Genomic DNA, 23,290 nt, shown 5'->3' with positions numbered 1-23,290 from the left:
GCATGTGTGTCTGAGCCCCTCCCCCTCTCGGAGCGTCACTCTGACGCCATGACGTCACACGATCACATAGGCCGTCGGGCTGGAGAATTGGCGGTGATGGCGTCGACGGCTCGGTGCTGGAGAGGGACGCAGTGAAGCTGGCCTCGGCTCGGATATGACTAATGCTTATTTGATCGACGTTTATTTGCTGCTCAGTAATTTCGCAGGCTTCGGATGAATCTTTGTCTTCTACCTTCTCATCGCTCCGTTCTCTGGTGAGTCGGCCGCTTGTTGAGCTCGTTGTGTTGTGACGGAGGCCTCTGGGTTCCGCCCTCCATCTCACAACAACACTACCAGCTAACGCTAGCTAGCTACTAGCCAGCTTACACTAACAGCTAACAGCTAACGTTACTGAGGACAAACAGCGAGTACACAACAGCACTCTGTTTACTAGGACATGTCAACGACGGCTGCCTGTAATCCACATCTACACTGTGGACTACGCGTTAGCTTGCTAGCAGGAATTGAACTGTTTAGCTAGCTAACTGTTGACGTTAAGGTTCCCCACAGAGAACGAGGAGCAGCACGAACGTTCCCGTTAGCTGGCTAACGGGAGTTGATGTTGTCTGTTGACATGGGTCAGTTAACGGTAGTTGATGTTGTCTGTTGACATGGGTCAGTTAACGGTAGTTGATGTTGTCTGTTGACATGGGTCAGTTAACGGTAGTTGATATTGTCTGTTGACATGGGTCAGTTAACGGTAGTTGATGTTGTCTGTTGACATGGGTCAGTTAACGGTAGTTCTCTAACGCTAACCTGCATTAGCGTTAGAGTTTACCGCATGAGTTTACTGACGTTAGTTGGTAATAAATGGCTTCTCTATAGAGGTGATCGTGATGTGACAGAGCACAGAGCACTGGGCTGGCTAGCACTCCTAACACTACATTCACAAGGATTTGGTCAAGTTTGTGGATAACCAGAGCTTCTTTATAACCACCAACGGTTCTGTTATTTCCCCCACCAAACGATAGCTTACTAGAAATCACGTTAACGTGTTAGCTTTAGCGACAGTGTTAATATTAATAAAAGTGTTAATATGAAGCTCGAATCAGACCCAGTGTTAGCAGACATGAAGGCTTTTATATGAGTTCAACTTGTTTAGTTCCTGTTCGCTCCCTGACAGTCAGTGGAGTCCAGTGCTGTCAGTTAGTCCGTATATCAGTATATCAGGCAGTAACGGGATTTCTTATTGAAACGTGCCGATATCAGTGAGGAGATTGAGGCTGTTTGCAGCCGGTGATGCCCGGTGGCCTGTCACGGGATAGGGGTAACGTTAAGGCCCTAAGGGCTTAACGTGAACTCAGACCCAGACTGAGCCGTGGCCGCGGGTCATGAGCCCTCTGCGGTAAACAGAGCCCTCCCTGTGTGTGAGGCAGATATGCTTTATCAGGTAGCACCGGCAGTCCGAGCTGGACTCCTCTCAGCCTCTGAAGTCATGACCTCCCTCCCTCCCTGGCTGCTGCTTCACACCTCTCTCCACCACCAGACACTGTCCTCGGCTGACGTCTGTGCGATGGGATTTTTGTCTTATTTCTGCCCTTAGGCATCTCTAATGTCCCAGAGAAGGTGTGCTAAGGTCCTGTGCTCCTCATTCACTGACCTGCTCAGATCACATTTCAGTTTCTGTAAGAGTAGCTGACCTTTACAACTATTTGTGGGCATGTATGTCTGCTGAGAGACCCCTAACAGGTCGCCTGTTTGGAAAAGAGATGTTAGGTGATATCATTGTAAGGACAATCTCTGTAAAGACAGGTTGACAATACTTACATTTAATTTTTCATCTATTGACTGAAACTGGGTAGAAAATCATTACCAGCCATCAGTCAAGTGCTGTCAAGTGTTTGGCTGTGCCATGTATGTGTACGTGACCAGTCATTTGGCAGGTAATCAACCATTGTTGGGTAATGTATCCACAAATAATGTTTCTTTTACACTAGTAAACCTGCCATGCCTTCCATTAACTTGTATTAACCCCAAGACGTGGCGGCAGGGGGTTAAAATTGATAATATGCATGAATTGAGTGTCGTTGTTTATTTCTGAAGGTGAACATTACATGGTCAGTTCACGTGACTGAACCATGTCTGTATGTTGGTTAGACTGTAGATTTAGTGCTTCAACATCCAGCTGGCTTTTTTTCCATTCCACAACTGAGTTTAAGTGGTATCTCTGAGCTCACATGCACGCCACTCTGACCACCAGTACAGCTATATTTGCAAGGGAATCAAAAGAGCTTCTGTAGCCTGAATGTCTCAGTGAAAAGTCTGCTGTTTGTAAGGAAAATCATTTGGTCATTATTCAGTTACATGTTTGCCTTCATTTCCACAGATTTCCATGTCTCACTTGTGAGAGTTTCCAAACAGGATCATCAGGACTGCTCATCGTCCGTTACTGATTGACTGTGGTAAGTCTAAAAGATATATCACATTGATTTTATTTGATATTTTCAGCCATAAATGTACTTTTGTCCCTCTTTACTACATTTGGGATAACTGAATATAAGCTTTACTGATGGCCTAAATCCTGCCATTGCTGGCCAAGCCGTCCCTTCTACTGTAATGCCATTTCATGTGAATTGATTTGCTATTGAACGTTTTGAACATGACTGCCCAATCAGTTCATTGTCTAGACTCATTCCCTGAGAAAGTATTTACATATACTGATGCTTGTGAAAAACACCACAAATACAATCAGGCTTCTAAATCCAGCCACTCAAAGCCTGCATCGTTTTTCTTGTGAGCTCCTTGAATATCTGTCCACATGCAGTCTAAATAAACCAACAGATGTACTGCAAATTAGTAGAAGGGTGTTGGTTGGGTTTGACATCTCCTGGTAGTAATTTCATCCAGAGTAGATACAGTGATTTGGATGATGGGACTCAAAATTTGCTCTTTTGGAGCAACTGGTAAGGCATTTGTTAAACAAAAAACAACACTGGAATTATATTGTTTAGAATATAAACGTTTATTTTATGCCTTTATTTGAGAGTGTACAGTAGAGATATGAGTAGAGAGAGAGAGAGATGGGGAATGACATGCAATAAATTTAATCAGGGACTTTGCAGTTTGCTTTAAGCCCAGATAAACATTTCTTTACAGTGTAGAACCCTAACCTTCCCCCTGAACGGCGATGTAAACCGTAAAAATAATTAATTTGAAGTTTCATTTTTATTTTCATCAAGAAAGTTTTTTAACACTTGTTTTATGAATTGAATTTAGTGGATTTAATCATTAATATTGATGCCCTCCCAAAATAAGCTGTGTGCCAAGAAAAGGCAGTTACACAGTGTCCTCAACTGACCTGAAATTAGTGCGGTTAATGAGACAGAATAGCCAATGTAATATTTTGATCATGAATTCTGTTTTTATAAATGTTTTACGATAATGATCCCAGTGGTACCGGCTGCACAACGGCTCACCTCAGGCTGGAGGAGAAAAAAGTCTTTATTAATAAATCTTAATTTGGGCAGTTTAAGTTAGGATCAGACCACATATAAGGATGATGGCAGCTTTCATTTTGTGCACCAAATATCATTTACATATGTACATACAATAAGTTGTCAACATGTTGTGTTGTTCTTGTACAGACTGGTCCAGGCCGGAGTTGTCTGTTGGGTGACCCACACTCCTTCACAGGGGCCATGGTAAAGTACCTTCAGCTCATGCATGCTTTGGACAGCATCTGCTGGATGTCCTGTGGCCGGGGGGGCACATTCTGCAGAATCAGAAGCTCTCATTGATTTTCACTTTTAATCAGCTCCGTTTAGCAGGAAGCAGACAGTTAAATCAGCTGCCTGCAACAGTGTCAAACGTGCTCCACAGCTGCTGTCTAAGCCAGGCAGCTTTTAGTTTGTATTGTATCGTTGTTGCATCGTGACATATAACTACAGGATGGGATGTGTTGTGTGTTGAACGGTGTGTGTCTGTGTGAGTTTTTGCGTTGTTGGCGTGCTGCTGTGTGTTACGCTGCCCCCCTGGCTGGCCTCAGCAGGCTGCTCCTCCAGCCATGACAACTGAGTGTATCAGCTCGCCTCATGCTGAGCCAGCATCCCGCAGGATGTGCTGTCGCTGGCCGTTATCTGCCATCTCTTTCGACCACCTTAATCTGTCTTTGCACAATGTTAGACTAAACTCTGCTCCTGACCAAACACAGCCCATAGATTCTTGTCCATCTCTGTCAGCACAAGGCCAGACATTTTTTTCCACCAGTTTGCCTTTGAGGAAAAATCCCTGACTGTGCTGTGCTTGTATATCCATGCCTCACATTCCTCACAGATAGGCATCCTCCATGAAATATGTTGCATAAGACTACTGTGACCTCAAACATTTGGCCCCCATGGAAGCCTGCTGATGAAAACGGCCTTTAAGTACAAAATGTCCATCATTTGATTTTGCCAACCAAAAAATTGATTTAAACTCTCCTTTCTTTCCAGGGTCTTGTGTAAATTAACGACCGTGTATATTTCTAGTTTCAGAGCGTTTCTGGCATCTGTTACACCATGGCTGGTTGTAAAAGGGGTGATTATAGTAAATTAGCCTGGGTTGCACATTGCAGTGTGGGTGGGAAGGAGAAGACAGCCACACAAAGCAGCATAAATGCAGCACTGTCAAGTCGGTTTTAAATCAACTCTCTGTCACAACATGGGTTGGGACTCTCCCGCCATTTCTAAGATTAATATGAAAGCCAGACTATCAATTAAATCTGTGAAAATCACGGCAAAGCAAAGTGGAGGATTAACACTTGTTTTCTCCCAAAACCACTACTAAGATGGTCTTGAATGAGGCTTTTAACTCCCCAAACAATTCCTACAGAGCAGCTTAGTGGTCACAGCAGTGAATGCACGTGTCAGTGTAAATGAGTGTGTGACAGGAGCCTGCCTTCCCTGGACAAATGTTTTAAAAGCCATGTTAAACTAAAGAAAACTATATGACAGAAAGAAGGTAGTGGTTGTTAAAGTAGTTGAGCACAGAGCTAACGGGCCTTTTCTCTGCAGGAGGAGGAGGGGCAGCAGAGCTTGGAGTGTATCCAGGCCAATCAGATCTTCCCCAAGAAGTCCCCCGTTCTGGAGGAGGAAAACATGCAGGTGAGGATGCCGCTCCCCTCGCTGTTTATCTGGTGCTGCTGGATAAAACCCAGTTAACCTGACAGCCATGTGTAAATATGTGGCTGAGTCTCTTCTCTGTAATCACTTACATAATCACTGTGACACATGTGACTTCAGCTCACTTTCACTTTGACCAGTGTCAGAAGCCCTATAATCTGAACATATGGCTTTGTTGTTCAGCACTGCAAACACTAATGTTTTGCACAACAGGTATGTTACAAAAAAATCCCAAATTGGAAAGGCGGTAAAGTTGCTGGGTTCTGTAAAAAGTTCACTAGTTGCTTATGGAAAAAGTTGTTGCTGTGGAAAAGAGGTGTACAGTCTATACTTTAAAACCATAGATTTACCTGCAAGACAACATGTAACTTTGGCTGACTGCTGTAGTAAAACCAGATCTAGTGAACCAGTCGATGGTACCACAGCAGTCTACAGATGTGTATATCATCATCACTGGTGATCTGTGTGACTGCTGTTTGTTTGAAATGTTTTCTCTCCTGCTGTTGCTAGGTGCCCTTTCCTGAGCTGCACGGGGAGTTCACAGAGTATGTGGGGAGAGCAGAGGACGCCATCATCGCAATGTCCAACTACCGCCTACACATCAAGTTCAAAGAGTCTGTTGTCAACGTAAGTATCTTTGAAAAGTGAGCGATGAGCTTCAAGGTCAGATACGATTAGAGAACATCTCAAAATAACGGAAGAATGAAAGACTTGGTCGCTACTGGAGGCTGTGTCAAGGTGTGTGTTAATGTTTAGTGAATTTACAGAGTCAGCGCTGTGGTGACCAGGCCTATCAGAGAACATCTGCACTGGCAGCACATGTCACCTGACTCTTCATCACCTCTGTTTCTACTCTTCCTCTCTGCACCGGCAGCTCATGTCACCTGACTGTTCATCACCTCTGTTTCTACTCTTCCTCTCTGCACTGGCAGCTCATGTCACCTGACTCTTCATCACCTCTGTTTTTACTCTTCCTCTCTACACTGGCAGCACATGTCACCTGACTGTTCATCACCTCTGTTTCTACTCTTCCTCTCTACACTGGCAGCTCATGTCACCTGACTCTTCATCACCTCTGTTTCTACTCTTCCTCTCTGCACTGGTAGCTCATGTCACCTGACTCTTCATCACCTCTGTTTCTACTCTTCCTCTCTACACTGGCAGCACATGTCACCTGACTGTTCATCACCTCTGTTTCTACTCTTCCTCTCTACACTGGCAGCTCATGTCACCTGACTCTTCATCACCTCTGTTTCTACTCTTCCTCTCTGCACTGGTAGCTCATGTCACCTGACTCTTCATCACCTCTGTTTCTACTCTTCCTCTCTGCACTGGCAGCACATGTCACCTGACTCTCTCTCTCTCTCTCTCGCTCTCTCTCTCTCTCTCTCTCTCTCTCTCTCTCTCTCTCTCTCTCTCTCTCTCTCTCTCTCTCTCTCTCTCTCTCTCTCTCTCTCTCTCTCTTTTCACCACATTAAGAAAGAGAAACAGGCTTTGTTACCCAAGTGTGGCCACTTTCTAAAACAACTTCTCCATTTGCCGCTGCAAAGATGTTCACTGAATTATGTTTGAAACCATTTGAAAGAGTTTTTTATACACCTACTACTAGACTGGTTCCATTCAAATGAGAAAACTATGACTTATTACAACCTAGTGGCACACCACATACAGTATAAACATACTAATGTACATATAAATAGTTATACATTTGTACCGTACGTTGTGGACTGAAGGGTTGCATCCTGAAAAGAAAGTATTCTATGTTGTTATGTTAAGTGTACTATCTCTGATACTCAGTATTAACCTTAATTTGACCAATAAATATCCCTGTAAATGCCTTAGGAACAGCATCTGTTGCGTTCAGATCTCCAAGCTGCTCTGCTGCTGACATGTGAGAGCAGGAAAGTTGTGACAAAAAAATCATGCGCTACGAGGAAAGCTTTCGGCTGTTTCACGTCCTTCCCTCGAAACACTATCATCATCTAAAAATGAGAGAGACTCGTTTCATCCATACAGGATACGTCTGATGATATTCAGTTTTTTTGTTATTGTTAACAAACTTTCCCATGAAAAGACCAAAACCGGCCATGAATTTATCCTATCAACAAGTATTCGCTGCGTTGTTCAGAAGCTACTAAAACACATCCGTGAGACACTGCACTTGGACACTGTCCTTCATTACGGTGAACACGGCTGGTGTAGTTTATCTGTCACACATCAGCGTCCTGCAGCTGTAAATACTCAATACTGCACTAAATCTGAAGCTCTAATTAAATAGTCCCAAACCTTTTTCTTTAATGAAAGGGTATGTTTGTGAGCAGCTTTTCAAATTAGCTTCTTATCTGCGGAAAAGGCTTGGCAACCACTGCCTTAAGGTAAGGAATCCAAAATATTTTTGTTTCTATATTGGTATCAAACCTCAGGTATGGTATCAGCAGTAGAGCCCTATTGCACTGATAGCTGCAGTATTTCATGTCATTCCCTATATTTAGTTTATTTAGTCTGTTACGTTTGTATTATTTGAAGACCGGAACAGGTATCCAGTCCCAGATGTTGGCATTGCCTCAGAACTCATTCATGTCATTGTTTAGTTAATCAAACCTTCCTGTTTCTAATGGCTGCCCGTCACATGTTGTCGAGGTTAATTGGACCATAATGAGTTCACCCACCACCTCTCTGTGCTCACATCAGACCGAGCCAATGTTCTGGTCACACATATTTGGACGGGTTGAGGAGGCGTCTGCATCACATCATCACAGAGTAGTCAGAGCTCACAGATCAGGGGTGGGAGGTGCTGCAAGAGAGCGAGAGGCTGTTAACAAGCAGCAGAGGAATTTTGATGGTGGTCAGATTAGGGATGTAGATTAGAGGGCAGGAATTAAGTTGTGGCAGCAGGATGCTCCAACATCCGGAATGTGCTGCGTCTGCAGCCCTACACAGGCCCAAGACAGTCACAAATCAACGTGCATCACTTTCATTATTGCCCTCTGTGTTTTCTTTTGGATAGAGTTGTTGTTGTGAGGTGTCAGTAAGTACCAGCAGTGCTGCACGGCGTGGAGTGGTGGATTTGACTGTATAATTTGTGTGTGCCTGTCTGTTAACCGGCTGGTGCCTGGAGGAGTACAATCCTACTTGTTCATCCTGTTTAACGCCAGGTGTGTGGGAATAATCCATCCACACAAAGCATTCATAATACCAATCTTTTAATGCAACTTTTACACCAACCAAACCTCCCATCAGGCAGTGACCCTGTCGTTGTGCTCTTGTACTGGGAGCTTGACTTGCTGATGACCGGTTCTGATGGTGCTAGCTCCAGACTGTGTGTGAACAGCAGCTTGAGCCACACCTTTCAATGAAAGCCCACTGCGCTGCTGAACAGAGCTCTTAGCTAATTAACAGAGCTTAGTCAAAAGCAGCACAGGTATTTCCCTGCAGTATTCAAAGTATGCTCTTAAGTCATAAGCACATGGCAATTCTGTACTTTGGATGGTATTTGCCTATAAAAGATAAGACTGTAGCTGTGGGCCAAAAGGGAAATGCAGATACAGGCTGGTCTGGAGTGTTTTTGTGCTCCCACACTCACAGTTAAGAAGATTATGTATATTAACAGAGCTCAGGGAGATGTGATGTGAGGTGAAAAATTAATGGAAATGCACCTGGACAAGTAATCTGTGTGGCTTGTATATTTTTAGTACCATGTGGTTGAATGGTGGTTTGGTTCATACAATTAAATATTAGTTAAATGTGATGTTGCAGCACATGTGGCTGATTCTTGGCATGAAGGTGTTTTACTGTACACCATTAATGTGCTAAATGGATTGTCAGTTGCAGTCTACCACGCTACTTTTACTGACTGCATGTGTTTGGTTGGTACATGTTGGATAAACTCAGTATGCTATTTAAGGTTTCCATCAGAGTGTGACTGGGTGTAGAGTTGATGTTCCCTCTCGTTCTCTCCACAGGTTCCTCTTCAGCTCGTAGAGAACGTGGAGTGTCGGGATATGTTCCAGCTTCATGTCACCTGTAAGGACTGTAAAGTTGTCAGGTATGACCAGTGATAGAGTCAGCTGTTACCCCCTCTTTGTTAAAGATATAGGAAAACTGATTTACAATCATGTTTCTTCCATATATATGTGACACATGTGTGATGTTCAAGTTACAGAAAACCCCAAATAATTCAAAATCACCAGCTTATTCTGACATTTCTCACGCAAGTCCAAACGCAGGACGGTATAGGTGTTACAATCAGCTGAAAGGACGAAGTCATATGGCGTAGGTTGCTATGGTTACCACTTAAACACAGCACATACTATAAAGGCAACAGAGGAATCCTACAGCCATAAACTATATGTTTGACCGAGAGGCCTGAAACATACAGATCAGCTTCACCAAGAAACAAAGTGAGGTTTGTTTGTCTCAGTACACCTGAGGAATAAATTTACCTTTTCCTCACACGCATCTAATCCATTCAACAACCACAAAAAACAGGCTTTGTATCGTGTTTACAGCAGAGTGTTAGAGGGACAGGTTAACAATGCATAGCTGCTAAATGCCTGGGCATCCAACAGCTATAACAGTAAGTAACTTTCTGTTAATGCTAATTACAGTCGACTAATTACTGTCAATCACACATTAAAGGTGAAGCTCATGTGAGGCAGTGTTCTAAAGGCGTTCGAATGTCTGTCGTCATATTTAATGATGTCATCACCTTAACAAATATATAAAGAATCCTCAATTTGAATAAAGTGATTCACCTGATTAATTAATGAATAAAAGTCGTCAGTGCGTGCCTCGCTGACCCTTTGTTTTTGAGGTCAACTAAACGCCAACAAATATGGATTAATGCAGAATATTTCGTTAGATAAAAACATGTTGTGAATTTTGGAAATGATTCCATTTATCTTTCTTCGAATGAACAACGCCCCTTAGCTGCTTTTATTCGGTCATCAAGTATTGCATTATAAAAGTTGTATACACATTCCAATTTAAATAGTTTTTTATTAATAAATAATAATGTTCACGATAAAATAGACTCTGAAGTGGTCACTATGGAATCTACACTAGCAGCTAGCATATTTCTCTTTTCATCGCAGGCTAGCGTTATTTTAATAGAATTATTTATTTATTTACATTATTGTATGTTTCTATTTCTTGTGCAACCACTGAGAAACTGTCCAGCGTCAGTAGGATGACTCTGATAACTGCTCGTACCAGGTGTGACTTTTGTAAGGTGGAGGTGTGTTGCTTGGCATGGCGAGGATGTTCCACTTTCATTTGTTCTCCGAGGACATAAATGGCCATAAAAATCGTTCGGCATCACAAACAGAGCACGTGTATGCTAACTGTGTAAACTGGTGACTCTCAGCCGAATGCGTCGTGGTTGCTCGTAGTGACAGCAGCTGTTGTGTTGGGTCCTCGTAAAAGCCTTTAATTTTACTTTCATCAATTTTAAATACATAGTACCATCTGCGTTTATTATCTACGCCAATTATTTACACAAATTACTACAAGCAACCACGGACACATTGGTCTGAAAGTCAGCAGTTAATACTGTCAGCAGACAGTAGAGTCACTACAACTTGCCACTGCAGTAATGGCGATGGCGGCGCTAGATGGCGAAACACACAATGTGGTCACTGAATTTGTCTAAACTGAAAGTACAAAGGAGTTAGATGTCATAGCTGTGGTATGTGGGTGTTATATCACGGATATGAACCAATCAGATTGCTTGATTTGAGCTGCCTGTTTTATAATCCTTATTGTTTTCACCATGTTGAGTTTCCCTTTTAGGGAACACAGTGAGTATGGAGAAGCCTTCTGTATGTGACTGTAATATGAGACATTTAGTACAGCTACGTACCGTCTAGAGAGCTCTACAGGTACTGAACTACTCTTTGGTGAGGAACAGGGGCTCTCCACAAACAAAGGATACCAGTTCAGGCTTGATTCTGAAGTAGATATCAGTATTGAGTGTTTTTTAGAGTTTGCTCCTTGATAACATTTGTGTAGCATGATCAAGGTGTAACGTTGGCTTTGTGTTTGATCCACAGGTGTCAGTTCTCCACCTTTGAGCAGTGTCAGGAATGGTTGAAACGCCTGAACGTGATAGTGCGTCCGCCCTCACGCCTGGAGGACCTGTTCTCTTTCGCCTTCCACGCCTGGTGCATGGAGGTGTACGCTGGCGAGAAGGAGCAGCACGGTGAGCTGTGCAGACCAGGTACGCTACTGTGTCTGGCATGTCTTCACGTAACCCCAGCAGAACTTCCCCTCTGGTCTTATCGGACATCACTCTCTCTCTTTCTGTAGGCGAACATGTGACCTCGTGGTTCAAGAATGAGGTGGAGAGGATGGGCTTTGACACTCAGAACGCCTGGAGGATATCTGACATCAACAGCAAGTTCAGGTAATGGCAGCTTTCATTGTGTTGATTTTCTTCACTCCCAGCTAGAAGATAGATGCGTCCTGTGCTTTCATTGGCGTACAGCAGCAGTCAGAGTCTGTTAGACAGTGGGTGGTTGTGTTATTGTAGTCCTCTGGTGCTGATAGGAGCCCAGCCCAGGATCAGGTGTCTGTGGACAGAGGCTTTAGCTCTTTTCTCCTGATTAAACCTTTACTCTCTGTGTCCCTCTGCTCTGCCAGGCTCTGCCCCAGCTATCCTCAGCAGCTCCTGGTGCCAGCCTGGATCACTGACAAGGAGCTGGAAAACGTTGCGGCCTTCCGCTCCTGGAAGAGGTTTCCTGCTGTGGTTTATAGGTCGGTGGGTTTGTTTCAAGATAGAAGGTTAAACTTGTTTACGGCCATGCTGCAGTGAAAAGCTTTCCCGTGTGCTGATTGGCACTTTGGTTCTTGTTTGTGAAAGGAATGAAACCATCTTCAGATAATATCTTCATGGCTCTATATCAGAGTTTACTTTGGCTTACAGCTAATTACTAATGGATAATTCCCTCCAGGCTTCATTTCTCAATTTGGCTCTATTCATTTTGTCAACATGGCCAAGACGGCTGACTTAACCGATGACATCCACTGCGTCACGGCTACAGTGAAACCTGGTTGTTGTGTTTAACGAACGGCGCTAGAGAGCCTTTGAGCTTTGTTTTTGGAAAACTTTGTGTGCCGTCACAGCACCTGAAATGAATAGGAGACAAAGTTTGCTTTGGTGGCTGTAAAATGACTGAAGCCAGTTGTTTTCAACCTTTTTGACCTATGAAAACAAAAGGTCTATGTTTGACCCGTCATAGATCAGATGAGTTGTGAGCAGTTCAACCAAAGAATCATAATTCATTCTCACATTATCTTTATTGATTGTTTTTTAGAGCTGAAATGATTAATTCATGAGTTGATCGACAAATTAATCGTCAAAAACTTTGATGATCTAATAATTTCTTTGATTGTTTTTAAGCAAAAAAGTAAAACAAATTCACTAAGTTAGAGTATTTGTTGGTCTAGTCTTATAAGATAGTAAACTAAATACTTCTGGGTTTTGGACAATATGTGCAGTTTCTGAAATTATATAAGTCCAATTTATTAATATTATTATTTTATATGCTAAACAATTCATCAAAAAGTAATAGATGAATGGATTATGGAAATAATTGATATTTGTATCCCTCTTGATTGAAAAAAATAGAGAAAAGTTAAAAAAAAAAAAACATACTGTTGTGCAAGGCAATGGATAGATGGTCGATCTCTGTATTAATGTGTTGTGTTTGCTGTAGCAGCAAATAGTATTTTGTCCCTGTAGATAAGATTAGATGAAGATCCCAGATGAAATAAGCTGCCGTAGTCTTCTCTTAAGTCAGTGGACTGACCATGTCCCCCCACCCCTCACATAGGCACCAGACCACAGGAGCTGTGATCGCCCGCTGTGGCCAGCCAGAGGTCAGCTGGTGGGGCTGGAGGAACGCTGATGACGAGCACCTGGTCCAGTCCATCGCCAAGGCCTGCGCCGTTGGTGGCAGCTCCCGTAAACACCTTTCTAACGGCAGCTACACCAACGGCACCGACCTGCCCGATACTGACTTTGGTGAGAACCTTTCTCACCCTGTACACACCTACCAGCACACAGACAGATATATTCATACTATCAATCAGCCTTCCTCTCCCTGTACACACCTACCAGCACACAGACAGATATATTCATACTATCAATCAGCCTTCCTCTCCCTGTACACACCTACCAGCACACAGATAGATGTATTCCTGATATCAATCAGCCTTCCTCTCCCTGTACACACCTACCAGCACACAGATAGATATATTCATACTATCAATCAGCCTTCCTCTCCCTGTACACACCTACCAGCACACAGACAGATATATTCCTGCTATCTGCATGAACAGCAGTCCGACATGTTGGGACCTGTCTGAAGTAGCTGGCTAACACAAACACACAGCTCACAGTAACTTCTTCTGTCAAACTCATTCTGATGGAGTCTCTTAATGGTTTAACTGGACTTTCTGATTGTGATAATGAACTCAACCATAGCACCCAGCCCTGCTTTCATACAGCCTGAAACATACTGAGAGATAATGTTTCTGTGTGTTGTGTTTGTCAGAATCCTCCATGACCAACAGCTCAGAGGTGGAGACGTTGGCCACCCAGCCCCACAAGTTACTGATCCTGGACGCCAGGTCCTACGCTGCTGCCGTAGCCAACAGGGCCAAGGGGGGAGGCTGTGAATGCCCAGGTAGGTCTTCTCAGCTCAGCCCCTGGTTTACAAGCAGAATTAGGTCAATGTGTGCTCAGTTAACTGTGAATGTGATTGTTCTGTGTGCTAAAAATAAAACCTCTCTCTCTATTTTACCATTGTTGTCCTCCTGTTCCAGAGTACTATCCCAACTGTGAGGTGGTGTTTATGGGCATGGCCAACATCCACTCCATCCGCAAGAGTTTCCAGTCTCTGCGTTTTCTCTGCACTCAGATGCCTGATCCAGCCAAGTAGGTTTTTTTATGCCTCCAGCAGTGCCTCCCATTTCCCCTAATCGTAACTCTAAAGCTCTGCAGGCTAAAACTATTAAACTTGAAGCTCTCCAGCTATGCTGTAACTGTAGCTAACTAGTAATCACAGCTGTGTTTTGGCCTTGGCCATACATCTGTGCCTGATTTAGAAAGCCTGGCCCAACCCCAAGTGGAGGATGTCTTTACGTCTGCACACTCGCAGACTCGACGATACAATGATGTGTAGTAGAATCACTCTGGTTAGAAGATCATATCAGAAAACAAGAGCAACTCGTTGTCCTGGCTCCGCGTAGATCATACTGTACATGGCCATACACTTCATGGGCTTCTTTATTTGAATATTACTTCAAGTGTCTTTTGCACACTTAATGGTGTTTATGCAAAAAACAGCATGTTGTTCATTGTTCCTGTGATTTGTTAAAAGCTAAACCTGATGAAAGCAGGGTCACTGATGGACTTAACTTGTAGACTTATATTCTGAAAGTCAAAACTCTGTCACAGACGCTCCATGTTTATAGACAACACATAACGCTTAGGATAATAACCCAGAAAAGATAAGGCAAGTGAAGTGTTTTTTCATAATTGAAGAAGGTTAGGGTGTATGTGTATCTCCAACTGGTCATGTAATGTTTTGAACTATTACATGACCATTATTCAAAAAGGCAAAGTCATTTGCTAAACTTTAAGTTTAAATCTGCATTAATGGATGTGTGGCCACTAGGGGGCAGAATGAGATCAAAACAACACAGCTGTGCCGGTAAAGCTGTTATTGTTAACCCTTTTAGAGACTACTTTTACATCCAGCAGATAGACAGGTACTCTGTCTGTCATTTGGAGTCTCTCTTCTGGGCACCTGACAGATGAAGTCTAATATTTGCTCTACTTTAGCTCCTGAGAAGAGTAACTCTCTAGCTGCTAACGTTGTCCGTCTGTCAGTTGGTGCTGAGCAGGTAGAGTACAGTCAGTGGGGCTATCGCAGCTTGTTAGCTTGAAACTGTTGCTTAAAGTGGCTACAATCACCATCTGCTCAGCACCAAACGGCAGACAGACAACGTCAGCAGCTAGTTGGTGAACATAGTTGAGCACTTAACAGTTAGAGAGTCAGATATATTCCTCAGGAGTTGGTAGAGACCAAAAAGAGACCTAAAGGAGAGTGCTATTGAACTTACATTCACCAGGTGGCCAGAAAAACGACTCCAAATGAATGCTAATGTCGCTCTGTAAGTGCTGCATGTGTAAATTAGCAAATGTTTGCTAACATGTTTGTCATGCCAACTTGAGTCTCAACTTGTTTCCGCTGCCCTCAAATGGCCAAAAATCAGTTATTGCAGGTTTAAAATCAATAAATGCTTAGATATGCATTGTGTTAATACAGGTCTGAGTCAGGACAATATAGGACAAGTTTACTTATCAGTTATCACTTTATTTCTGAGATGAAAAATATTAAGAAATCCATAACACATTTCTATCATGGTTGTGCTCTTAGCTATACATAGAGCCGTTATAGACGAGCGTTGCGAAACAGAAGAAGCTATAAATGCTGTGGTATGTGGCACCGGTCCATGCTATGTACTTGTCCTTATACAACATGTGTGCCGTCTCTTAGAGCCATATGAGGTCCTCTGATGTTGTTGCTGTCTGTGTGCCTGCAGCTGGCTGTCTGCACTGGAGAGCACCAAGTGGCTGCAGCACCTCTCTCTGCTGCTGAAGGCGGCGCTGCTGGTGGTCAACGCTGTGGACCGAGACCACAGGCCCGTCCTGGTCCACTGCTCTGACGGCTGGGACCGCACGCCTCAGATCGTTGCTTTGTCCAAGCTGCTGCTGGACCCTTACTACCGCACTATTGAGGTACAGATGAGCACTTCTCTTCTCTCACTTCTATCCCCGACCCTGGCCTCTGTTAGCATATTTTGTTTTCATATTCCATGAAAACTCTCCTAACATTGACATCATGGAAGAACTGATATTTCCAATGCAGCTAGGATAAACTTTGATAGAAGAAAAACTCTATTGTTCACTTTAATTTAACATTTGTTGTTTTTATGTAAAGAACAAACAACATTTCATTGAATCTAAGATCTTGTGACATCTTTGGGCAGGGCTTCCAGGTTTTGGTTGAGACCGATTGGCTGGACTTCGGCCATAAGTTTGCCGACCGCTGCGGCCACGGAGAAAACTCTGAGGACTTGAACGAGCGCTGCCCCGTCTTCCTGCAGTGGCTGGACTGTGTTCACCAGCTGCAGAGGCAGTTCCCATGCTCCTTTGAGTTTAATGAGGCCTTCTTGGTGCGTACACATTGGGTGATTGATGTCAAACACAACTGTTGTGAAGTTTGAGAGATTCCTGAGATGAGAAGCTGCAGAGTGTTGTCATGTAGAGCGATGGAAACGGCACGGCTCTGATTGAACTGTGTTCACGTTAGTTTCCGATTGTGAGCCACTGATTACAGTCGTAAGAGGAAACTGCCCTCATTATCATACCTGAATGTGTATACAAGCCTCTACATGTCACTTTGTGTGTGTGTGTGTGTGTGTGTGTGTGTGTGTGTGTGTGTGTGTGTGTGTGTGTGTGTGTGTGTGTGTGTGTGCGTGTGCGTGTGCGTGTGCGTGTGCGTGTGCGTGTGCAGGTGAAACTGGTGCAGCACAACTACTCCTGTCTGTTTGGCACCTTCCTGTGTAACAGTGGTAAGGAGAGGGAGGACCGCCACGTTCAGGAGAGGACCTGCTCGGTCTGGTCTCTGCTGAGACCGGCCAACCGCACGCTGAGGAACATGCTGTACTCCTCTCACTCCGAGACCGTACGTCCACCGTCCATCACTGAGTGTTGAGTCCTGCTAGTTGTGGTTTGAAACCCAGCAAGACAAAGGATACTAATAAGTTAATGATGTTAGATTATAGGAAAACAAAGAGTCTAGCCTTTCCAAGTCCTACAGGTTCAGACAGCAAAGTCCTCTGATGCATTATTGGAAAGATGAGCCCCACAGCTATGTATTTCACAATGTGTCTTTAGATTCCTTGCTAATCGTTTTGGTCTAAAACTTGACAATGACATTTTTGTGGTTACTGTTGTTGTTTTATTTGCACTGTGTGTGTATGTGTGTGTGTGTGTGTGTGTGGGTGGGTGGGTGGGTGGGTGTGTGTGTCATGACCATAAATATTCTCCACTAACCATGTTGCATTCAGATGTTCATATAACAAAGTGTTTCGTTTTGTTTGAGGTGTTTCAGACTTTAAGGATTTGTTTCCAGATTATTGAGCTCCTGTTATCGGTCATCATTTCCTGTCTCCTCTGATTACACCCAGTTAAGTTTGCAGCTGTTGTTGCAGGTTCTCCACCCAGTTTGTCACGTACGCAACCTGATGCTGTGGACAGCGGTCTACCTGCCCAGCTCCTCCCCTACGACCCCCTCCGATGACTCGTGCGCCCCCTACCCTGTGCCCGGTGGAAACCCTGAGGACGCGCCCCTGGGCAGGTGAGCCTGGCGCGCTGGCACCCGACCCCCCCTCTCTTCTTCCCTCATGTAAGATAAACACAGGTGGAGGACTCCACCGCCAGCCGGGCCCGGCTTTCCACTCTTAGATACTTTGCTCTGCTCGGCCCTCACAGTCACAGATACGGTTTTATGCTCCTCTTATCTCGTGTCTCATGACAGTCAGACCATCAAGGAAAAGCAACAGGAAGTTGTTTCATGTCAGTGTTGGTTCTAAGTTAAAGAGACTAGTCTCAAGTCTAAATGCTTGTCTTTCATTGTGTTTCTAGTTTTGATGAGGCTGACATGTGATTGAATTGTTAACTAAACATTTTGTAATGATTCTGTGTGCAGCTGCAGATTGAATCATAGCGTGTTAATCACACTAAGCCATTGTTATGTAATGAAATGCTGTTTCCTGAGCATAATTCTACTCTTGTTTGCTCTTCAGACGTACGAAGACTCGTTCCTTCGACAACTTGCCCAGTGCATGTGAGCTGGGAAGCTCGCTGGCTCCTAACCGCCGCTCCAGTGACCCGAGCCTCAACGAGAAGTGGCAGGACCACCGGCGCTCTCTGGAGCTCAACATGGCCGTGGGGCCCGACGGTGGGGGGAACCAGGATCAGGAAGTGCGGCCTAACGGAGTGGGGCCTTACCAAGACGGAGTGGACTCTGAGCTGGAAGACAGCCCACAGCCCCGGGGCTCACACGCTGAGCTCGGACAGGAAGCCTCTCTGAGCACAGCAGCAACGGGAGAGGAAGCAGAGGAGGCGGAGCTCTCTGTGGCGGTTGGCGTGGCCGAGGGCCAGATGGAGAACATCCTTCAGGAAGCCACTAAGGAGGAGGCGGGAGCAGATGTTCAGAGAGAGGGAAGTGCTGATGTCTCACAGGCCATCCACTCCGTTGACACAGAGTCGGAGGAAGAAGCAAAAGTTGAAGAGGATGATCAGTGCGCTGAGGTCGATGGAACTGAGGTGCAGACAGAAGCATTTGCTAACGGTCACCATCCAGAAAATGACGTACTGGCGACCGAGGAGGATGGTGAGTCTCCCCCTCTGCCCACACAGAAGGCAGAGGAGCTGGATCAACAGGCAGCTGAGGTGACTCAGATGCCTGAGGATCTGGTGAAACAGGATGTAGAGAACTCTTCTGTACCAGAGGAGCTAGCACATGGACCCAGTGAGTCCGGCTCAGATGAGCCAGAGCAGCCTGCAGCCCATAGAACTATAACTAACGGCTTTGTGGACGCGTCACCTGAAGAGCCAGGTGTGGATGAGGAGACGTGCCCTGACTCTGAGTCTGACCACGGTGTGTCAGAGCCCGTGGATCCGGGGGATAAGAGGGCCTCCCTGATGGAGAGCTCCACAGAGACTTTAACTGAAGAGGCCTGCAGCAGATTGGAGCGGCCAACACCGCCGCCGGTTTGTCCCAGTCGTCAGCCCTGCTCCAGGAAGGACCGAGGACCAGAGACGGCCGAGCACGGCTTCATTAGAACTTTAAACGGGGGCAGCAAGCGGCCCTCTGTCAGTGCCTTTCAGTCGGTGAGTGCTGACCTCAGCAGAGACGGGCTCTGTAACGGCGACAGCTCTGACGGCGAGCCCTGCGGAGGACATCACTGGGCCAAAGTGAACGGGGAGAGGCTTCCTTTGAGTCGACAGGTGTCCCTAGCAAGCTGCAACTCCCTGATCCTCCATCCACGGGGTAGCTGCTACCAGCACCGCTGGTGCCACCACCTGCTGGGTCGGGCCGCCATCAGCCCGGAGCAGCCGTCCCGCAGCCATCTGGATGACGACGGGCTGACGCTGCACACAGACGCCATCCAGCAGAGGCTGAGACAGATCGAGGCGGGACACCAGATGGAGGTGGAGACTCTGAAGAAGCAGGTCCAGGAGCTGTGGAGCCGCCTGGAGAACCAGCAGCACGCCGGATCCCACAGGATCAACGGAGACATGGGAGACGAAGTGGTAAGATGCTCATCTCTTTACCTCCTTCAGCCCGCTAAACTCCTTCACAATCCCTCTAACTGTCTGTGTCTCCCTCCCTGCAGACCTCAATGACAGACTCCGAGTTCAACCTGGACCCCAACTGTCTGTCGCGCTGCAGCACGGAGCTTTTCTCCGAGGCCAGCTGGGAGCAGGTGGACAAGCAGGACACCGAGGTGAGCAGCCAGGACACATCATGTTAGGAGAGAAGGAACCAAACCTTCAAAGCTATGCAGCTGCCATATTGATGATGGTTGATGGTAGATGGATGGGAGCTGTGAACTGAGGTTAGTCTGTACGTTACAGGTGACCCGCTGGTACCCAGACCATTTGGCAGCCCAGTGTTACGGCTGTGAGAGCAGGTTCTGGCTCGCCGCCAGGAAGCATCACTGCAGGTGAGTACTGAGGGTTGTCAAGCTGCTCAAAGCTTCAGTCACTATCCCCGTCATCGACCACTCCTGTCTGTCCTGTTGAGGCTTAAAGAAATATTTCCTGTGTTTAAGCTCAGACTGACTTTATGTATCCAGGCTGTGTCTAGATGAAGCTCAGTTAGCTTTCAGTTCACACTCAGCATCTTAAATTCATCTTGAGTGACCTTTTCTGCTGGGATTTTACTTCCTCTCCTCATACATCACTTGTGTTTCTGCAGACTAGAGCTGGTTTCATTCATATTAATATGCATATACTGGTATAAAAGATTTCAGTTCATTGTCCAGCCTGCTCTGTACTACGTATGTGAACAGATGCATCTCTGACCACAACCAAATATGGTTGAGACGTCTAACGCATCCTTAATATGCTTTGAATGTCCACTATGATTAGGTCACGCAAGACACATGTTAGTGCCCAGTGTGTCCGTTCTCTCATTAAAGGGACACTCCAATGATTTAGTGATGGTGTGGGACATGTGAGAGACAAACTTTTTAAAAATGGTCCAAGCTGATGCTACGAGGGCCGAGATATTGGTCCAGGCTTTCACTAATCTAATCGTTTTTTTCTAATTGTGCACTTCAACCCTGATGACATGATGATGCTGTTGATGTAGACAGAATAGAAGTACGTAGATCAGACAGATTGATTGTTTTGGATAGAGCTGCTGTCCTACACTGATTAGAATAAAGGTCCAGATTGAACAACGATGTCCATTCAGAGTCTTCTTGTTAGTATCAGGTTATCTTCTGGTGATCTGAAGTGTGCAGAACAAGACACCTATCAGTATCAGCGGCTGGTATTTCCTCATATCGCTGCTGTCTGCTTTTTACTTCCTGTTCTTTGGGATGGATTGGATCCAGTTAACCACTGAGTGGCAGACATCAGAGTAGGATTCATGTTGGATCATCCCGTGTGGTCTGGACTGCAGACAAAGTAGTACATCTATAAATAATCTTATTTCAGCCGTGGATTCAAAGCACAGACGTCTAGAATGAACATTGTAGCGTTGCAGCCATGTCACAACTGTAGCTGTGTAGATTTAGTATCCTTTAGAGAACGCACCTCTTCAGCAGGAGGTGTGTGTTAGCGTGTGTTAGCGTGTTCTAGTGTTCTAGCATGTTTTAGTGTGTAGCGTGTTGTCCACTGCTCAGGCTCTTCTTATCCATTATCTGCCCCTCTCCTCTACAGTGGCAGGGAGCCTGTCCAGGAGGTCTGGTGAGATCCGGCTCCCCTGTCCCCCCCCTCCATCCTTTAACCCTTTAACCACTCGCTGCACCTCCTTCCTCCCGCCCCCCACTCCCTGCTCCTCCCCCTCCTCACCTGCTGCATCTGGTTTCCCTTCATCCTCTTCTAGTTGATTCTCAGGGAAATCTCTTTTCATGTGTTGACTTGAGTGTGTTTCCATTCAGCAGTTTTAATTGGCTGAGCGTGAGCACGGTGCTGTCAGTGGGAGGGCTGTGATTGGTCGAGGGCTGATTGTTATTTCACCTGAAAAATTCCAACCCAAAAAGCTGCGGTCTTCTTCCTCCTGCCATAGCACCACATCAGCACCCTGCCCCCCCCCCACCCCCGGCAGCATGCTGCCCCCAACCAGCCGTCTGCATCGCTCCTCCCAGCAGCACCGCATGGTACTGGACTGGACCAGTCGGTCCACCTGGTGGTGTACAGGCTGGAGACAGCCAGTGAATTAGATGTTTGTGTGTTTGAACTGAGTCCAGGCAGGTAGAAGAGTCCGGGCCGGCCGCTGTGTGTGTTAGTGTGTGAGCATGGCATTCCATCTTAATCTGAGCATGGGTAGCTGAACCCTTCCTGTGTAGTGATAGTACCGTGTTGTAAAGGGCTGAATAATGCAGGCAGCACCGCTGAGTGTTGGAGCACCGCTGCTAACCCGGCATGTAGCGCAGCATCCCAGCAGAGTGGGACACCTTCTTTCCACCTGTTTTATCATGCGTCCAAAGAGAAACAAAAACAAAAATCGGATCAGCATCCTGTTCTTTAAATGTGGCTTAGCTCCATCCAGGCTAATGCCAGCCTGCTAAAAGGATCCCGTTAGTTCTCATCCAGCTAACTTGGTCTTTGGAACACTATCAGAGGTTTGATTAGTTAATCCTGGATGGAGTCATGTGATCTCACGAGAACGAGAACAGGACGGACGGACGGACGGACGGACGACCTGAAGACAAAATGCCTCCGGCCACGGCTGGCGCCGGCATGGATAATAATAGTGCGCTCTTATTTTGAAATAAACACGACACGCTCCATGCTGATCACATGATAGTTCTCATGACTCTACAGCTACAGCTGCTCACTAGTTACACATATTCTATAGTTTTATTATTGGTAACAAAACCAGAACCAGCAATGAACCGGACCTTCTGTCCAGAGTAGAGCTCAGATCAGTGAGTAGCACTGGGTGAGCCTCTGTAGTTCACTTATACTGTACACCGTCCTCACTGGTGCTCCACATATGTATACTGTACATCCACGACTGACAATAGTCCTCAATAAATTCACTCTTTACGCCTGTTTAATGTTTGCTGATAACTGTAATTGAACTAAATACTAAATACTAAATACATCGCTTTCTTTAAAGAAAAAGACTAGAAACTATAAAGATTTCCGTCTTCAGTAGGAACTGACGGGCTCGGAGCGACTGACTAACTAACACATTGTTGGTTGTAAAGCCACATTCAAAGAATGCAGTGGACCCTACCGAGATCTCTCATAAAGCCTAATAAACTGTGTAAAGATGAAATGAGTTTAGTAATCCAATTTATTTCTAGCTTTAATTGACCTGTTATGACTGAATGGATGATAGTTTCAATCCAACTGCACCTCTGACACAACCTTTCAGATAAGAGTCAGTGAGCTGTAGAGAAGAGTTAATCAGTCAGCTATATGAAGGAGAGCAGGGCCCTGGTGCACATGTAGAGATGCATGGTAACGGTAGGTGTGAAGAGACCCATGGTAACAGTAGGTGTGAAGAGACGCATGGTAACAGTAGGTGTGAAGAGGTCTCTGTCTCTGTGTCCAGCAGTGACCCTTCTGTGTCTCCCTGCAGGAACTGCGGTAACGTGTTCTGCGCCAGCTGCTGCGACCAGAAGATCCCCGTGCCAAGCCAGCAGCTGTTTGAACCCAGCCGGGTCTGTAAGGGCTGCTACGGCAACCTCAAGCTCAGCCCGGCTCCCCTGGACCTGGATCTGGACCTGGACAAACCCATTACAGCCAGCTCCAACTGAGTCCCAGAGGACCGGAACAGGACGGGACAGGACGGGCCGCCGACACCGGCGCACCGCTGAAGAAGAGCACC

General features: G+C 45.6%; 1 protein-coding gene across 5 annotated transcripts in view; it reads left to right on the top strand.

The window, feature by feature from the left end:
- The first annotated feature begins 59 nt into the window (after nt 1-59).
- Nucleotides 60-23,290, top strand: part of mtmr3 (myotubularin related protein 3) — a 27,708-nt gene continuing 4,477 nt past the window's right edge. For 2 of the 5 annotated variants that reach the window (XR_012594208.1, XM_074637075.1), the window contains exons 1-21: nt 60-254; nt 2,366-2,441; nt 3,624-3,680; nt 5,031-5,120; nt 5,649-5,765; nt 9,101-9,183; nt 11,189-11,355; nt 11,445-11,541; nt 11,778-11,891; nt 12,971-13,161; nt 13,694-13,825; nt 13,965-14,076; nt 15,750-15,945; nt 16,197-16,382; nt 16,724-16,894; nt 17,424-17,569; nt 18,018-19,530; nt 19,614-19,724; nt 19,855-19,943; nt 21,169-21,195; nt 23,042-23,290. The exon at nt 23,042-23,290 is cut by the window's right edge. Coding sequence is in view for 4 of the 5 variants with exons in the window: in XM_074637075.1 (XP_074493176.1) it covers nt 3,678-3,680; nt 5,031-5,120; nt 5,649-5,765; nt 9,101-9,183; nt 11,189-11,355; nt 11,445-11,541; nt 11,778-11,891; nt 12,971-13,161; nt 13,694-13,825; nt 13,965-14,076; nt 15,750-15,945; nt 16,197-16,382; nt 16,724-16,894; nt 17,424-17,569; nt 18,018-19,530; nt 19,614-19,724; nt 19,855-19,943; nt 21,169-21,195; nt 23,042-23,219 (3,723 nt within the window). In the remaining variant the exon portion in view is untranslated. The remainder of the gene's footprint in view (nt 255-2,365; nt 2,442-3,623; nt 3,681-5,030; nt 5,121-5,648; nt 5,766-9,100; nt 9,184-11,188; nt 11,356-11,444; nt 11,542-11,777; nt 11,892-12,970; nt 13,162-13,693; nt 13,826-13,964; nt 14,077-15,749; nt 15,946-16,196; nt 16,383-16,723; nt 16,895-17,423; nt 17,570-18,017; nt 19,531-19,613; nt 19,725-19,854; nt 19,944-21,168; nt 21,196-23,041) is intronic. The other 3 variants (XM_074637076.1, XM_074637078.1, XM_074637077.1) reach the window with 3 other exon arrangements.

Source organism: Sebastes fasciatus, chromosome 6, assembly GCF_043250625.1.
Source record: "Sebastes fasciatus isolate fSebFas1 chromosome 6, fSebFas1.pri, whole genome shotgun sequence".
Lineage (NCBI taxonomy): Eukaryota > Metazoa > Chordata > Actinopteri > Perciformes > Sebastidae > Sebastes > Sebastes fasciatus.
The sequence above is the reverse complement of the archived record's forward strand: the minus strand, read 5'-3'. Positions and strand labels throughout refer to the sequence as shown.